This window comes from Aquila chrysaetos, chromosome 2 (genome assembly GCF_900496995.4).
Source record: "Aquila chrysaetos chrysaetos chromosome 2, bAquChr1.4, whole genome shotgun sequence".
In the NCBI taxonomy this organism is placed as follows: Eukaryota; Metazoa; Chordata; class Aves; order Accipitriformes; family Accipitridae; genus Aquila; species Aquila chrysaetos.
In genome coordinates this window covers 78,470,801-78,488,969 of record NC_044005.1, presented here as the reverse complement: position 1 = coordinate 78,488,969, position 18,169 = coordinate 78,470,801, and the positions used below count along the sequence as shown (strand labels likewise).

General features: G+C 39.0%; 1 protein-coding gene across 8 annotated transcripts in view; it reads left to right on the top strand.

The window, feature by feature from the left end:
* The window catches only part of COL19A1 (collagen type XIX alpha 1 chain), a 220,211-nt gene that overhangs the window by 91,280 nt on the left and 110,762 nt on the right, over positions 1-18,169 (top strand). For 7 of the 8 annotated variants that reach the window (XM_030007470.2, XM_041127248.1, XM_030007468.2 and 4 more), the window contains 2 exons: positions 365-418; positions 5,560-5,604. In XM_030007470.2, the coding sequence (XP_029863330.1) occupies positions 365-418; positions 5,560-5,604 (99 nt within the window). The remainder of the gene's footprint in view (positions 1-364; positions 419-5,559; positions 5,605-18,169) is intronic. The other variant, XM_041127257.1, reaches the window with a different exon arrangement.

The window sequence follows — 18,169 nt, the reverse complement described above, 5'->3', positions numbered from 1 at the left end:
GGCTAGTATGCAAGTGTCTTCTGAAGTATTTTTTTCTGAATCAGGGCCTGAAATAAAACTTAAAAAAGATTTTCATGTGAACCAAACTCTCTAATCTTTTTTGTTGTCCAGTTGTCTGAAGGAATCTACAGCTATATCTGCTGCATAATTAGATAACCTTTAATTGTTAATTGCCTAGTATTTTGAAAGTGAAATGTATTTTAACCAAATACAAGGCAACAGACATAAACAACCTTAGAAATCAATTTAGCTGTTCTGTAGTAAATGAATGAGAAGCAATACATGTCTAGATGTCTTTTTCTCTGAATTTAGCTCAGTCATGAGTTAGGTCTGTAAAATGATGGCTATGTACATTTTGTTTCAGGGGGAAGTTGGCTTAGTAGGTGCTCCTGGCATACCTGGTCTTACTGGTTCCAAGGTAAAAAAAACAAACCAAACAAACCAGTCTCATTTTATGTATTTTCATTCTCAACATCCTTTTTGCTAGCTGTCCAATATGTACATAAATCGTACTTGAATTACATATTCACTTTCTGAGTTGTATGATGTGACAGAAGAACTTTACTATTAGCTTCTCTTTCAAAAGAGAAAGGGCATGTGGTACAGTGGCACAAACCTGCCTATCAGTATTATTTTGCAATAAGAGCAGTCGCCGAAGTCTCAGAACTGTGCAGATCTTTCCAGCCACAAGATAGCAGATTCAAGAATTTTAAATTTGAGTCTCATTGTCTCAGCAAAATGAGATGAGGGATGGCACCGCTTCTTCCACTTTTCCATTTTGATCTTTTGCTCCTCTCCAGAGGTGGAATATTGTAGGAAGGCCAGAACTTGCAAAAAGAGACATCTGTATTATAGACCTTGCTGGTAATATTTGTTGAAGTTGCCTGACTCTTTTCATGGTCAGATTTTGTTTTCTGTTGATTGCAGCTGTGTTTAACAAGTATTTGGAATGAAATCTTAATGTCACATGTGTCTGTCCAGCTAATTCCTTTTAGAAAATTATAGGGGAAATAGTTCTGCTGCTTCCACAAATTAAGGGACTACACAAAAATAATCATTATTTTGTTCATATTAAAATTTCAAGAAAGTGTCCTGCAGCGTGACCTTGATGCAAAGGGCTGATTTGTGTATCTTTAGGGCGGATGCTTCCTGTAATATAGCATGAAGGGAAGGAAGGAACTTTTTTCTGCAGATGAGGTAGCCAGCATTGAGTTCCACGACATGCTTACCACAATCTATCAATTTGTATGTTCAAAGCCAGGATCTCATTGACTTGTACTGCAGGCGTATTTAAAACACAGAAAATCAGATCAGCAATCCTGCAGTGAGTATCAAGATGAGCAGTGATTGTCCATGAAAAAGCTTGTGTGAACTATTTCGCCTAATTTAATGTGAGAATTCTGCTACAGAAAGGAGAATTTAAGTCAGTCATAAATGTCTTATTTTGCAACTTTCACGTTTTTATTTCTGCAATGTTCAAATTCTTTGAAGTAACTTACCAGTGGCTACCATTGTTATATTTTTTAATGCAGTCAGGTGGAAATTGCATAAACTTCTTTCTCTGCACTTTCTGTTGACTGTATTTCTTATTTTCTTTAATTGGAAATAGTTTTTAAAAAATTCAAATATGTGCAAAAAATCTGGACACTTAGACTGTATTTCTGAAAAAGAAGGAATATGTTAATCACCCCATACATTGCTACAGGCAGAGAACTGACTGGCTGAGCAGCAGCATTGCTGAAAAGGACCTGGAGGTAGACATGAGGCTGAATTACGAGCCAGCAGTGTTCTCCTATTGGGAATAAAGTGAACCACCTATTGGACTATGTTAGTAGAACTGCAGCTGGCAGATCAGGGGAAGATATTTTCCCTCCTTTGCTTGGTGGTGCCGCATCTGGTGTGCTGTGTCATGTTTGAGGGGTCTTCGTCTTCCACCCTCACTTCTTCAAGAGATGTGGAGAAACCAGAGAGGGTCCAGCAGGTAGCTAGTGTATGCTCAGGGAACTAGAAAACAAGACCTTTGAGGAGAGTTTCAAGGAGCTAAGTTTGTTGAGCGTGGCGAAGAGGAGGCCAAGGAGCGATCGAGACTGTCCTGCAGGGCCTAAGGAGCCCAGCTGGTTGATCTTCAAGGACAGCTTCCTAAAATCCTAAGAACAGTCCATGCTGATGTGCAGGGAGTTGAGCAAGTATAACAGAAGGCCAGCATGGATAAACAAGGAGCTCCTGGCTGAGCTCAGATGCAAAAAGAAAGTAAACAGTGGAAGCCGGGGTGAGCTACCCGGTAGGAATATAGCAACATTGCCAGAGCATGTGGTGATGGAGTTAGGAAACCAAAACCTCACCTGGAATTGAAACTTATGAGGGATTTGAAGGGCAGCATGACGGGCTTCTGTTAAGTGCATCCGTAGCAAAAATAAGGCTGAAGAAAATGTTGACCCACTGCTTAATGGGGTGGGGGACGTGGAAAAGGATGAGAGTACCCGATGCCTTTTTTGCCTTGGTTTTCACTAACAAAGTTTGCCCTCAGCCCTTCCAGGTTACTTAACCCTCCTCGCAGAGTGTGTGAGAATGAACCATTGCCCACTGAAGGGGAAGAGACTGTTAAGGAGCACTTGAGCTACTTGGACATTTGCAAGATACCAAAATGTATGCATCCAGGGGTGCTGGGAGAGCTGGCTTGTGTCACTGCAAGGCTGCCCTTTCATTATCAAAAGATCATGATGACTAGGGGAGGTCTCTGGTGACTGGAAACAGGCAAACATCACCTTCATCTTCATGAAGGATCCAGGGAACTGCAGGCCAGTCAGGCTCACCTCTTTCCCTGGAAATGTTATATAGCAAATCCTGGAAGGCATTTCTAAACACGTGAAGGTGACTGGGAACAGCTAGTATGGATTCACCAAGGACAGATCATGCCTGACCAGCATGATCGCCTACTCTGATAAGGAGACTGTCTGTGTGGATTACGAGAGAGCAGTGGATGTTGTATACCTTGACTTCAGCCAGGCTTTTGGTGCAGTCTCCAGTCATAACATTGTAGTCAAGTCTGTGAGATATGGACTGGATAAATGGACAATAAGGTGGCCGGAAGATTGGTTGGATTGTTGGGCTCAGAGGTGCAATAGCTGCTATGCAGTCCAGCTGCTACCTCGTAACTAGTGTCATCCCCCATGGGGTGATACTGGGGCCAGTATTATTTAGTGTCTTATTAATAACCTGGATGATGGGATTCTCAGCAAGTTCATGGATGTTATCAAATGTGGGGAAGTAGTCAGTGCACTGGAAGGTAGGGCAGGAATGATATTCAGTGGGACCTCAATATGCTGGAGAAATGAGCTAATGCACAACTCATGAAGTGTTAAGCAAAGGCAAACATGAGGTCCTGCCTCTGGGAAGGAATAGTCTCATGCGACAGTACAGGTTAGGTGCCAAACTGCTAGAAAGCAGCTCTACAGAAAAGGAGTTGGGGGTCCTGCTGGGTGCCCTTGCGGTGGAGGTGGCCAACTGCATCTTGGGCTGCTTTAGACCACGGCCAGCAGATCGGGAGGAATGATTGGCACTTGTGAGACCGCATCTGGAGTTCTGTGTCCAGTTTGGAGCTCCCCAGGAGAGGACAAGGAGCAGCTCATTGGCACGAGCCCAGTGGAGGCCCACCAAGATGGCCAGGGGCTTGGAGCCCGTGATGTGTGAGGGGAGGCTGAGGGAGCTGGGCCTGTTTAGCCTTAAGATGAGATGATTTGGAAGGGGGGTGTGGAGGAGCCAGAGCCAGACTCTTGTCAGAGGTGTACAGTGAAAGGACAAGAGGCAATGGACACAAGCTACAACCAGAGAAATTTTGACCCTGTCTAAGAATCATTTTTATATAATGAATTGGGAGTTGAGTAAAGACAGGATATGTAGTCTCACAAATAGGAAAACTAAATGAAGAAAACACTTGGCTTCTAGGAATTTGTCAAAAATAAATGTTAGCTGTGTTGTATGTCCAACAACTGGAGAAGAATGGGAATTGCAGAATCATAGAAAACCCAGGTTGGAAGGGACCTCAAAAGATCATCTGGTCCAACCTTTCCTGAGAAAGGGAAATTAGATGAGCAGAACAGAAGTTGTGTACATTCAGAAATTATTTCAGTAGTTAACCACTCATTTTTCGGTGAGGACATACGGAAGGTTATTTCACTATATCCCATTTTCCATGCTTTGTCTTGGGTGTGCTTCTAAAATTGAACCCTAAGCTGTTGATTGCATGAGTCACGCAGCCAAAAGAAACAAACAAAAAGCAGTCGCTGTAGGCGGAGTCCAAATAGTCCAGAACTATTTGATAATCTATACATCTGCACATCTCCAAAGCTTTGAATTTAATTCCCAGATGTGTAGTACATGAATGCTATATGAGTTGAAAGATTTGACAAAATGCTGCTAGAAATTTTGCAAGTTGTAGCCTGCTGTTCTAGTTAACCTTACTTAAACTTTAGACTTCTATGTAAGGAAATGACACTTTTTGAAGGGTGAAAGAATGTTTAGACATTGCTCATTCTAATTTTTTGAAAGTAATTTAGAAAACACTATATGCTTTACTTTGGAAATTTTCCAGTGTTTTCATCTTCAGACCTGTAAAAATCGTGTATTGTACTGAGGCAGTGAGACTGAATTCTAGAGACTGGCAAAGACATGCAAACCATCTCCTGCTAGATGATTTGAGGGAGAAAGAGAATGTTTGGAGTTTTTTTATTAGGTAGTTTTTGTGCTACAAGTATATAATTTTGGCTGTATGTCTGCTGTATGTCTCACAAAACATACAAGTATATATTAATAAAGATCTAAAGCAGGTGTTAGTCTTGTCATACTATAGCCAGGCAGCAGGCTATTTGACGAAGACATTAACTTAGTAAGATTGTACATTAAGATCTTTTTCTGAGCTAAAAGTTATCAGATTGGAGCTGGAAGAGCATTATGACAGGTCTTTTTATTGAAAGATCATCCCATAAAGAATTCAATCTGCTGAAATAAGCTGAGTTAAAATTAATATTTCAGAACTCACCCCGTCTGATTTTTGGTTTGGTTTGGGTTTTTTTTAATACTTGCGTAATTGGATGTGGTTTTCAAAGTGAAAGGAATGAGGGTTTTTTTTCAGTAAATTGTATCTGTATGTTTTTCTCAATTGTTTTGTGTTTTGGAGGGCTTCACAGCTGACTAATCATATTTAAAAATTAAAATGAAAGTATTAATAGGAATAAACGTATTAAAACTGGTTCTGCAGAAGCATAGCAGGACTGTAATGAGCACGTTTACCATCAATGAGTAGTTCTGAATTTTTAAAGCCAAGAAGATCCCTTACGCTGAATGGAAAAATGATTGACTACTGTTAATCAACAAAACTGTGGAAACCCATGTCATTTTTTTGTAGGTTTCACACCTTTTTGCATGAGAGACAATCAGTATCCAAACGATTTCTTCTGGTTTAATCCCATAATAAAAATTCAGTGCAATAAAGCTATTTTGAAGAATGCAATTATTTGAAAATGTTTGTGTTTGAGATTTTTATTTTATTTTGTGTTCTAGGGTGAACGTGGCTTTGCGGGTAGTAAAGGTGAAGAAGGTGAAAAGGTAAATTATTCTGTCCATGTTATTTATTTTTTTGGTTTAACAATTTGATATATGGCCAACCAAGTTAGGCTTCATTCGGAAGGTCTTCCTTAACTGTTTCATGAATAAAATTCTTGGTTTTGCTATGTAAATGATTCCTGAAATGCTTAAGAACAAGGAGGGTTTTGTGTGTGTTAATCAGTGTCATCAGTGCTTCTTTCAGAAACACTTTTTTTTTTAAAGAAAAGATTTAATAATGAAGCCTAACAGAACCATAACCACTGGACTCCAGTAGTGTTTACTGCTATCTTATTTCTATGGTACCTAGTAAGTGTATATTTATACAGTATGAAATGTATGATGAGATGATGTGTAGGTATTTATAGTACTTAATTATTGCTTTTATGCATTACAAATGCACTTTTGTAGAAACTTATTGCGTTGGTTGTAACTACTAAATGTTTTACACACTTCTTTCCTAAGAACATAAGTTTACTGCAATAGCAAAATCTAACATTTGCTACAGCGTAATTGACCACCAATTTAAAAGGGTTAATTTTCATTTATATGCTTCTGTGTTCCTATCCAGTAGTTAACATGAATTTTGTCTCCTGTATGCATCTGACTCGGAGTGAATTGACTTCACGGCCAGTGGCCAAGCTGAATGCAGGTGCTTTTATCTCTTCCTCAGACTGGAAGTTCAGTCCCTTTGCCTGATGGACTGGCGTGTTGCCCTAAGGACATTCTTAGTCTCCCGACAGCTATAAAACATTTCTGAGTGTAAATTCCAGGAGCAGCCTTTCCTTGTTCTTCACCAGTGGGTATCAGAAAGGGAGCCTGAAGCGGTTTGTCCTAATTGCAGATGCTCTGCAGTGGCCAGAAATAGTTCGAAAGCATGTGCATTAAAATGAGAACTAAACTGGCCCTGTGGAAGGCTGTCTTGGCTGACAGAATGCCAGCCTGGGTTGCTCTAGGTGATGCAACCTAATCTTCTTACGTGGCTTCAGACAAGGAGGTCTTCACAGGTCATCAAAGGCAACTCTATGTTGAGGGACAAGTGGAAGGAAGAGCCTGTTCTTAGCTTGCCTAGTGGAATTAAAGTTATAGTGGTGATAGTTTATGGTTGAAACTTAAGCTCCTAACCATGTTGCTGCCTGGTTACTGCTTTTTCACTAGTTTTGGCTGATTTGGATTAGGCAACCTGGATTAAGAGTCTTCTCTTGCATCATAGATAGTTTCTCTGTGCTTTAGCTCACTGTCTGAAAAAGGTGCAGAAAAGCATCTCTGCTGAATTTATCTAACATAAAGATGAAGAACAACAGGTACTGCTATTCTGGCAATATTCAGATTGAAGAAAATGGAGAGTAGGTGGCAGCTTCTGATTTTAAAAAAGCGCAATGTATTTGTGAGTTAGGCTGCTTTGGACATGGGTATATTCACTCGCCCACCACACCTCTTCAGAAGTGTCAGCCAGCTTTCTAGTGTTCATATTTTAAAAAAAGCATGTTATGGTTTAATAGAATTTAAGCAGATTTAAAATTGCAGAGGTTTTTTTAGAAGTAAGTATTCCAGTAACCAGGAAGGAGGAAGTATCAGAAGTTAAAAACCAGCACCCATAGCAACTAACATTTATAATGTGAAGATTCAGCCTCTAAAAAAAAAAAAAAAAAAAAGGCACTTGTTAGGCTTGAGTGTTTCTAACTCCCCCGACAGATCTTATTTCCTCGGTAGCATCATTATTCATCAGTTCTGAAGGGCTTGTGGATTTTTTTTTTTTTTTTTTTTTTTTCAAAATTGCTCTGCAGCTGTGCTGTGCTTTCCTCAAGTTTTATGAATAAATTGTGTTTGGACATAGGCACGTGGTTCCAGCTGCTGCTGCCACTCTCTTTGCTTGATTTCCCTTATTTTAAGGCAGGGATAAAATGACTCAATCACTGATAGTCATATTTTTCTTTTGTGGAAGCTGAGTCAGCACATTTAGACCATTTTTTTTCTTTCTGTCTTGTAACTTCAGAAGTTACTTTTAAATGGGATCTTTTAACTATTTCCAGTGTAGCTATTAACAATGGATTCAGCTGTCCTTCAAATAAAAGGAAATACACAAGTGGAAGGATCTTTATTTACCAGTGATCACTCAAAAATAATTTGGGACAGTCTCATCAGAAGCTACACATCATGATTTGTGAGGAAAGAGTGTGTTTTAAGATTATGGGAAGTAGGTCTCGGCCTGGGCTTTAGTAGTTACTCAATTTAGCCTTAATTTAAGTAATTATTGAAGAACAACGCCAAGTTTCCAGTTACTGAACTCCAGTGTTAAAAATGTATCAACACCTTTACATTTTAACGTAGTATCACAAAATAAAATAGTTGTAGTAATTGGTGCATAACAAACATGATTAAAAAGCCTGGAACTTAAAATTTGATTTTTCCTAATACAAAAAATTCTGCCTCATCTTGCATATTAAGGAACAAGATAGTGTTTGCACACTCTGTTTTGCATATCCCCTAGAGTGGGACACAGCTGCCTAAACGTGGGATATTTGCCATTCGAAACTGTCTGCAGAAGTACGTTAAAATGAACAATATTTTTCTTTTGGTGACCATATCATTCCATAGGATTGAATACTTGAAACTAGCTCAGCCTTATACCTCTCGGTTCACCAAATCCAACTAGTTGACTTTGGCTTTTATTGTACTACATTCTGCTTTGGCAGAGCAAGCGCTGGGGATGTCAGGGAGACACCGGCAACTGAGGCGAAAGTGAGTGATCACATGTAAGTTAAAGACAGAGGAGTCATCTATAATTTAAACTATTGAGGAAGATTCTTTTAGGCTGTTTAAAGGTTTCTTTGCTACACTTAGTTCTCCTTGAGGAATCCAGAAGTCTTGTTCTGCCTTCCACCTTTTTTTTTGGTTTTGGTTGAACTTGGTTCTCTCTTACAGAAGCCTGTAGTGGTAAGGGAAGCTGCAGACTGTGTGTGCAGATGTTATGCTGCAAGTTTTCCCTCCATGGGAAATATACTCTTATTGTAAATTTGTTTTAATTCTCCCTTCTATTCTATTTTCTTTGTGTTACTTAGGTAATGATGTTGTCTTATATGATAGTCTTATAGCTGCAACAAAAACATTGGTCTACCTTTCTATAGCATGACTGAAAAAGTATATGTTGGGAGCAGTTTTAATTGGTTTGCTGCCAGGAAGGCAGACTATATCGTTTGGATCTATCCTTGTTCTGATACTGTTCAGAATTGTCGTTTTACAGTATGGAATAGAAAGTATGAGTATTACACTTTATGATGATAGGAAGTCAGGAGGGACTGCTAATAACTAGAAGAAAGCTTTAAAATCCAGAATGTTCTTGGCAAATCAGAGATGTAGCCTGAAAAAAATAGGATCCAACACAGAAGGAACAAGTGCAAGGAACTACCTGCAGGGGAGAACAAATCTGAGGTGCGAAAAACCAAATCAAATAGTATCTACTCAGAAATTAAAATCTGAGGATTATTTGGATCAGAAGCTGAATCCAGGTAAATGAAGTCAGGCAGTTGCAAATGAAAGACTCTTACTAAGATGTTTTAAATTGGAATATTGTCTGCAACACTAATTAAAGCCCTGTGCTATTTGGTATTGGTAAGGCTTCAACTTAAAGGATTTTGAGAGGAGAGCACTGAGAATGACTGGTGCTCAGGAACACATAACTGTTGAGGAAGGATTGCATGAATGAAGATTACTTAGTGTAGAGTCAGCTGAAAAGAAATATGTAAACAGTCTTCGAATTCATAACACTGCTGCAAAGAGGAAGGGAATGGTGTATTTGCTGTGTCCATAGTGCATGCAAAACAATGGGCTGAAAGTGCAGCAAGAAAGATGCTCTGTAGCCATTAGGAAAGGGGTTTTAATTTTAACATTGTTGTTTATTATGGAAGTAATTTCCTCTTCCTGTGGTCTGCACTTTTTATCCCAGTTACAGAAAAGGAAATAAACTAAACAAAGGCTTGCTTCATGAAAATACAAGAGATCAAATTATCTTAAATGATTTTGCCATTTTCTGTTAATAGCATCAAAATTATGCAAGGTATCACTTACACTGATTTCTAATTGGATAAGCACAGAGAACAGCAAGACAGTTTCTTTTTCAATATATATCCTGGTTTAGTTTTAATGCCCAGTTAATACTTTTTTGTGATAGGACAGTAAAGCTCTGGAACAGGTTGCCCAAAGTGGTTGTGCAGCCTCTTTTCCTTGAGGTTTTCAAGACCAGCCCTGAGCAACCTGGCCTGACCCCATAGCTGAACCCTGCTTTGAGCAGGAGGTTGGACTAGAGACCTGCTGAGGTCACATCCAGCCTCAATTATCGTATGATTTTAGGAACAGTGAACATGAATGGGATATTTTTCTGATTCGGCACAGGTGTTCACATTATAAATCCACGTAAAAAAGTAGAACAATAAAAAGTGATAATGGTTTGGGGGATTTTTTTCAACTATTGGTGTGGGTGGGATGTGAATGTACATTTAATTTACAGTATGTACTAATACTGTTCACCAGAATATGTTATAGGGAGATTTTTTAAGATGTGTATATAGCATCACATCTGGGGGTAACCATTGCTCTTGCTTAAATATCTGATCACCTGTCAGCTGATGCTTTCACCCTCACAGAAGCTGTCGTGGAACACTTGTTTGAGTAGCATTGTACATGGTTGCTTGGATGATGGGGTGTGTATGCATTCTCTGGGATGTTTTTAGCTTAGCTTTGCTGAAACTCTATGAAACTGTTTATTTTCCAATACAAATAGTTACCAATTAAATTGTTCAGCATAACTGAAATCTAAAGGTGTCTTCAAAATTTGTAACGTACCAAAAAAAAGGAGAATCTTAAAATTTATTAGGATGAAAATTGCCATGCAGCTGTTCGGTTGTCTGATCACAGCTCCATTCACCTGAGCTGTGGCAATTCCCATAGTCGAAGTTCTGTCCCTGCATCTTCTAAAGACAGTTTTATTTACATGGTGAATCCTCTGGTTTCATTTTTACAGCCTTCTATGTATTGCTGGTTTCTTCTTTCTGTTTCCTTTTTTTTTTTTGACTGCTTTCTTCTGGTGTCCCAATGTAAAGCAATTACTTTCTGAAAAATAAAATCAGTGTCAGTCTTTGACAATTCAGCGTATGAAGGAGAGCCAGGCACTGAAATCAGTGACGCATAAAATAAAACTTGCCTTTCTGATCAGCTTGTGGACGGAGTTTCTGAGACAGAGTTCTAACAATCAGAGATCTCTGATCCTGGTTTTGATACCTCTGGGAAATACTATAAATACAAAATGGTAAAAAAGTAATAAAATATGGAATAGGTTGATACAGAGGAGTACACGTAGAGAATTTCTGTATAATGCACCAACAAGAATTTGAGCCATATAGAAATTGCAGTGCAGTAAAGTTACATGTGTTCCTGCTTTGAGCATGTCACAAGCCTCCAAGTTGGAACAAAAAGCACAGACCCCCCCAAAACAACAGATTTTATAGGCAGGGAAAACCCTGATAACAAAAGGGTCCACAAAATGGGCCTCCATTCTAACAACAAAGTTAGAAGCACCGGGTTTTCTTAAAATGTATGCTTAAAGCTATGTCACAAAATTTGGTTTATAATTCAATGACTGTCAGTTTACTCTAAATGGAGAAAACCAAAGACCACCAAACAAAAACAAAGGGCAGACTCTTAGGTCAAGCAGCACTTGGTTTGATTTGCTTAAAAGCAGCCATTGGGGAGGAGATAAGTTACCTAGTTATACCTCGTCACTAGCAATTTAAAAAAAATTGTCAGAAATCTCAATACCCAATTATAAATGTTTTGTCTGTCTCAGGTAACCCTTGCCTCTCCAGCAGTCATCTTCTATACTGTAATTCGTAGCTCCTTAATTTGCTGAGGCAAGATGTTTAAGTGCTTCAGTTCAGATGAATGGGCACATACAATGTTTTGAGCCTGGCAGCTGTTACAAGCTTAACCAAGAAATGGACTCTAAGTTAGGTCTGAGATCTTGAAACCTACAGAGGTTAAAATCTCATTTTTTATTATTTATTTTGATGCTTGAAGTATGTGCATCGCTTGGGAGTTGGAATTGGCCCAAAGGCTGTTAGTTTATCAGACAAATAACCTCTGAGATGCCCTTTTCCTTTGTTAAATCTGTAATTCATTCTCTCTTATCGCCTGGCTCTTGCTTCCTTTGGTCATTCCAGCTAGTACTCTTTACCCAGGTCCCCCATTTTTCTGTCATCATGTCTAACTTCTTGGTTAGAATATGTATTTGCTGTAGTATACTTCACAGATACAGTTCTTTCTGTAATTGAGCTAGAAAACTGAGAATTCAGGTTTGTGGGACACATGGAACCTGAACACCATATAAACTTCATTATAATTTGACAGCATGTGTGGAACAGATCTGTATTTTATTTGGAATAGTGGTGATAGAAAAGCCAACACATTTACATGTTAGTTATAGCTGAGCGAACGTGACTGGATTATCACTAGTAGATAATAGTGATTTCACGGAGCTGGGAAGACTAAATTCCTTGCCTTGCTTAGCTGCTTCAAAATACTAGTATAAAATCCCTGTTTCTGTTTTAACTCAGAGAGGCAAGTAAGGTATGGTGTTATATAGACTAAATCGCAGTACAGAAGACTCAGAAGTTGTGAGTGATAGAGTAGGAGGATGGCTGTGCTCTGGAGAGGGACGACTCAGCTGCAGTTTTCCTTGACTGGTTGCTTTCCTTTATAAAGCATATTCCCCTCTCATCTCACACTTGAAATAGAGGATTTGAAAAGTGGATGTCATTGGAGCTGAGCTATGTAGCAGTGTATGTCCTGTGATATGCACTTCTAAACACTTGATCTTTGGTGAAGTTATTTTACTGTAATTCTTTGATATTTTTTCAGTGAAATGATATAAATAAAGTTACATATATTTGACTAAGGGAAACCAAGAGTAAAACCATAGTGATAGTCATTCATTATTTCTAGTTTCATCCTTTTATCTTTACTTTCTGTATGTTTTGATTGTACTTTTGCTTGTGTATATACGTGAGAAGAGAGAAGGAATCTGGGGCTTGTCCAGCCTAAATGTAGAAAAAATTGTCATCTGCTTCATTTTCTTCTGAATGCAGGATGTTCTTTGTATATATTTACTATTTTGTGAAGTATAATTTGAATTATCCCAGGAAATAGGGCTTCCTCTATTTCCTTTAGAAGAAAATTCCTAATAGATCTTAGTGTCAAGAAGATTTCCTGGAGGTTCAAGATTTTCTACTTCATCCTATCACACCTAATAAAATACTCCTCTGTCTATCTTCCATCCATTCAGAACATGCAAGGCTGTAAACTTCCAGTGTGTCCCCAGGTGTAGTCTTTTATTTCACAGTCTTCAATATGCTTTTCTTAAATAAGCATAAGTAAATGAAGAAGGAATCACCTTTCCTTTCTAAGATGCTAGTTGAAGTTAGTCATTATTTAGTCTTTCTAATATTTTGATGTCTGTACCATAAATCTCAGTGATGAAACCAGTCCACATAAAACAGCTCAAGTACTGGGGAAGCTTCCAATCTACTTGAAAAAAAGAAGCTGTTACTCATGGATAGAAGACAGTCATGAACCTCAAAGGTCTATAATTAAAAATACTAAAAAATTACAATTAAGAGAAGCAGTTAGTAACCCTCCTGTGTATTAGTACAGCACTTCTGTTTGTCAACTGTACGTTCTGCTAGAAATGCTTCAATCCAAACAAAATATTAGAAGATTAAATTCAGTAAGCTGCAAATCTTGATGTGACCGCGGCCACTGCGTATAGAGACCTGTGAGTCTGAATGTTTTTTGGACTAATGGAAGAACTTGCATTTTGCATTATACACTAAGGGTCCAATTCCCTAGTTTGCTTGGATGGTGGCCAAGTCAGTGCCACTGTGCTGAAAATGTGGCTCCTTACCTTTGCTAACCATCAATACAGATACTTTATTGGGGCAGGGGGAAGATTTTCTTAAGTCCTTTAAATCCTATTTCATGCAGTCAAGACTGGGTGCTTTACCAGCTGGATGTAAATGTGAACTGAGTTTTTTCATACTTGTCCCCTAATGCTATATAGGGAAGTATTAGAGTTTTCTCCTTCTCATCTTGTAACTATTTAGTCACCTGTTAGCACCTTTTAAGCTTTGGGGTTGGGAGGAATGTTTTTCTTTGCTTTGCTTGTACGATTGTTCTGCTCTGGCACTGTGGGTAGCGTTTTAGAAGTTTTTTCATGAAGTCATATGAGGTTAAACATCATTTACAAGATAGCCATCTCAATGAATAGGCATACAAGTGTTTCTGTTTGACAGAATTTTTTATTACCAAGTAGATCATATACAATCACAGAGACACCTGTACACAGATATTCTAGGGGAAAAGGAAAAGCCTATTGTTAATTCTACAGGAAGTCTCTACCTGTAATACAAGCAGTCACATTGGCATTTATCCTAGCAAGCTAAACATTACCAGGGCTTATCCTGTAGTTCTGTGGTATTTGGCGTTATCTGGCCATCTTCATACTGTTTAACTCTCTTGCCCTTTGAAACAGACTTAATCAAAACTATCGGTTGGGAATAGTCCCTAGCCTATGCTAACGTTTGAACTGTGCCTGGGAATTATATGGGGAAATGCTAATTAGACTCATTGAAATGTCTGCAAAAGACCTTCACAGCTGGGGTCTATCACTTTAATGATATAGATGACCAAGTTCCAGGTCCCAAGTTGTATCATTGTTTAATTCACTTACACATGCCCATTTGGTCGGATTAAAGGTTCATCAGGCTTAGCATCCTGCTTCTAATGATAGCCCAAAGTGGCGCCCAGGGAAAAGCGTAAGGGCAAAGTAAGCAAGTACAGTGCTTTTCCCCATGTACTCTTCCAGCCTCCAATTATTTGAGACTGTGATCTCAGCCAGATGTGTTTTCAGTGAATTTAGTAGCCTTCAGTGGACTTCCCTCCCATTAGTGAGTGCAGCTTTCCCTTGAATTCATGTAAACTTTGAGCATCTGCAATATCCTGTGGTAAGGAATTATGCTGTTTATCTTTGTGTTTGAAGAACCACTTCCTTTTGTTTATTTGGAACCTGCTTCCTCTTAATTTAATTTGGTGTCCCCTACTTCTTCTGTTGGAAGATTCTTATTCTCCTTTTCAGTATCAGTCAAGAATCAGTAACCATCTATCACATATTCCTGAGCTGTCTCTTCCAAATTGAAGAATACCAGCTTACTTAGTATCTACTACTATGAAAACTGCTCTGTATTTGGTCATCCTTACCACCTGCCTCTGGATGTTTTTGAGTTCTGTTGCAGTGTTTAAAGATGGTAGCAGCAAGAACTTTGGCATATAAAATATCACAGTGGCTTGCTTTGTTTTGTTCTCTATGGCTTCCTACTCTCTCCCTACATGGAACTTCCTTTTTTACCCTCTCTTTAGCTTTGTGTGGCCTCAAGATCTCACTCTTGGTCCTTTTGAGCTGACCATTACCAGTCATTGCATTTAGGAAGTTGTGATGGTGTTCACAGACATTATGGCTACATGTGGGACATAAGGATTTTACCATCTTCCTCATTTTAGATATTCCTACACCAAACTTCATTTGTCCATCTTTTGCCATGTCATTTCATCTCTCATGCCCGTATTCAGTTTGTCACAGTTCATCCTCATCTGTTTTATCCTGTATAATTTGCTATCATCACCAGATTTAGTCATGTGCCTCAAAATGGTTTTCTTCATGAGGTTTGAGTGTAAACAGTTCATGTCCTGCTGAGAACAAGATTAGTGGTGGAGGGAAGTGACTTTGCCAATACCTAAATGCTGGTGTGAACTCTCAAACTCTTTCAGCCTTGGATTAGAAATATAATATTTGACAGGTGCATTTTTTTGGCATTAGAAAGGTATCTTTTTCAGTCTGACTTCTCTCCACCAAGATTTGGTGTAATCTGAAGATCTGAAAATGGCCATTTGCACATACTGAGCACAATTTACTTCAGTCCACTAAGCTCTCGAAATTCCAATTGCTCCCACAACGTAGGAAGCCTCTTGCATGGTAGGCCCAGATGTGGAGCTCTGGGCAAGAAAGCCCGGACTCTGTGCTCTGCAGAGACAGCCAAGGCTGTTCTGAATGAGCGATCTGGGGTATGCAGCTTCATTAGCGGGCACTCTGTTGAGATGTAAGGTTTAATAGCATGAGCAGAGTGCCAGGTCATTTGGATGTACTGCTTCCAGTAATGATTACTTCTGTGCCACCTTGGAGATTTCTGCAAAGACATATCCAGAGTTGGATGACCAGGTGTCATTACAGCTATGGATGCCTAGGAGAGATGTACTAGTTTGGAAACAGCTAAGGCTGTAAACCTGTTGAACGGTAATTTTGACAAATGGTAATTACTTTAAAATTAATGTAACAATTTTTATCTTTAAGGAGTGCTGCACATCTAGCATCTGAGAAAATATTCTGGAGGAGCCAAGAAATTTCCACTGGCAGTGGTAGAGAGCACAGCATCACCCTCTCGCTACGTAGACATGTTGAGGTCCCAGTTTCCATTTAACAACTCAGAGTTGTGTAGCACCGGTGGGGTGAATGCTGGGGCTTGGGTCAGGGCACCTGGGTACAGGAGAGAGGGTAGAGATGGGCATGGCCCTTGAGTGGGCTCCTTGGGGAAAAGAAGAAGAATGAGTGGCATATGTACGTGTATTTCTGAGAGATGGAAGAGACTGAGAGTAATTCAGAAGCCAGAGTGGAGTACATCAGTACCGGTGTGGGAATAAAACCGAGATTTCCAGCGCGTCCTAGCTCTTCCATCTGACTGCACTGCCTTCCAGAAGGTGTGTGGTCTGGATGTCATCTGTAAGTAGTAAATCTTACTCCTTTTTGGAGTCAAAAGTAGAACACAGAATTTCTGGTTTCCTTGCTTTTCGTCAGGCTGGCTAGTGAATTGTTTGTATTCTGTGATGAGTGGAAGGAGTCCCATGCTCAGCCTGTGCTTTTTGTTCACCAAAAGAGAGGGGTCATCCTCTGCTGCAGCTACTTAGTCTTTTAGCTCAAGTGATGAAGCTTATTGCTGTGAATTAAAATATTCTCTCTTCTGACTCCACAGACGATCTTTGGTGAAAGGCCTTCTAATTCATTATGACAGATGATTTTTTTGTTGTTTACCATTTAATAATCTGAACAGACTTAACTTAAAGAAGATGATTGCTGAGTCAAAAGATAAGAAATGGCAGAATAGAATTAATTTGCAAACTAAATGTGACCTCAATTGGATTAGAGAGAGGCCTGGAAATAGCCCATCATATGAGTGTTCCCACAAGATAGTCTCAGAGAAATAGGCCTGACTGAAGTTCAACATCCAGTCATTTTTTTTTTAAACTTATTTTCCTATCACTGTTTCTGGATTTATTTTTTCTGGTCTGCTTGCCATTTTTGTTACTTATTCTTGATTATCTGTGTCTTCTCTCTTCTCTTTTTTCTGGCTCATAACTTATTTTTCCTGTTGTGCAGACACCCACTCATGCACATATGTGTCCATTCTCTTTCCCTATTTTACTTTTCCAAAAGCTGTTTACATTTCACTAACACTTTTGTGTAATATCTTTGAGGAAAGAGTTGTCTTTAACTGGAAGTGCTGTGAGAAGCATTGTAGGTAGAGTATACCATAGTGTGAGTACTTCAGCTCCTTGCAGATCTCATCTCATGGGTTCCGGATAACTTCAGGTAGTATCATTGATCTGGCCTTACAGTTAGCCAGGACTAAAAATTAAAGTAGTTTCATATGGCTGTAATTCTCAGTATTTTCTGCCAGTGTAGTCCAGGTGGGATATTTTTTTCTCGATCCCAGATCTGGTGACACGTTTAACTTTGAGTGTATTTCCTTGATTTCCGGGTGAAAGTGGACATTTACACTGATACGCTCATATGTTTACATACATATTTATGTGTGTAGTAGAATAAGTCATCCCCTTCTAGGAAATATGATACAATCATGAAAATATTTAGTAACATACCAAGTAATAGATTTCTAAATTAAATCACTTCTGACTTAATTCTTTTGATTTACTGCAGTGCAGTTATTAAAGGAAAGCTTTCGTTACCAAGAACTTTAAGCCAGAAAGGAGGCTCTGGAGGAAGAAGGCATTGCAGCAATAGAGAGTAAGCACAACTGAATCCTTGCTGGCAGGTGCAATGTATTACTTTAACATAGCGAACTGAATAGAGCTCCTGACATGAGTCTCCTTTTTTTCAAACGGGAGGCAGTTCTTGGGAGCTGCTGAGCAAAGATACGCTGTAAGACAGAGCTGGCGGGGTTCCACAGCAAGGAGGCCATCAGTACACTGCAGCTGCTACTATCAGTGAGATTATGTTGTATGCACTGTTGTAGAGGATTATTCTTTATGAAAAAGAGAGTACTGACAGGTATCTAATTTAGAGAAGAGGCAATAGGATAATCTAATAAAACAGTATTGATGCTGCAATATTAGAAAACACCATTTAGCATAAATTGCATATATGCTTACGCAGCCTTGTAGTTTCTATAGT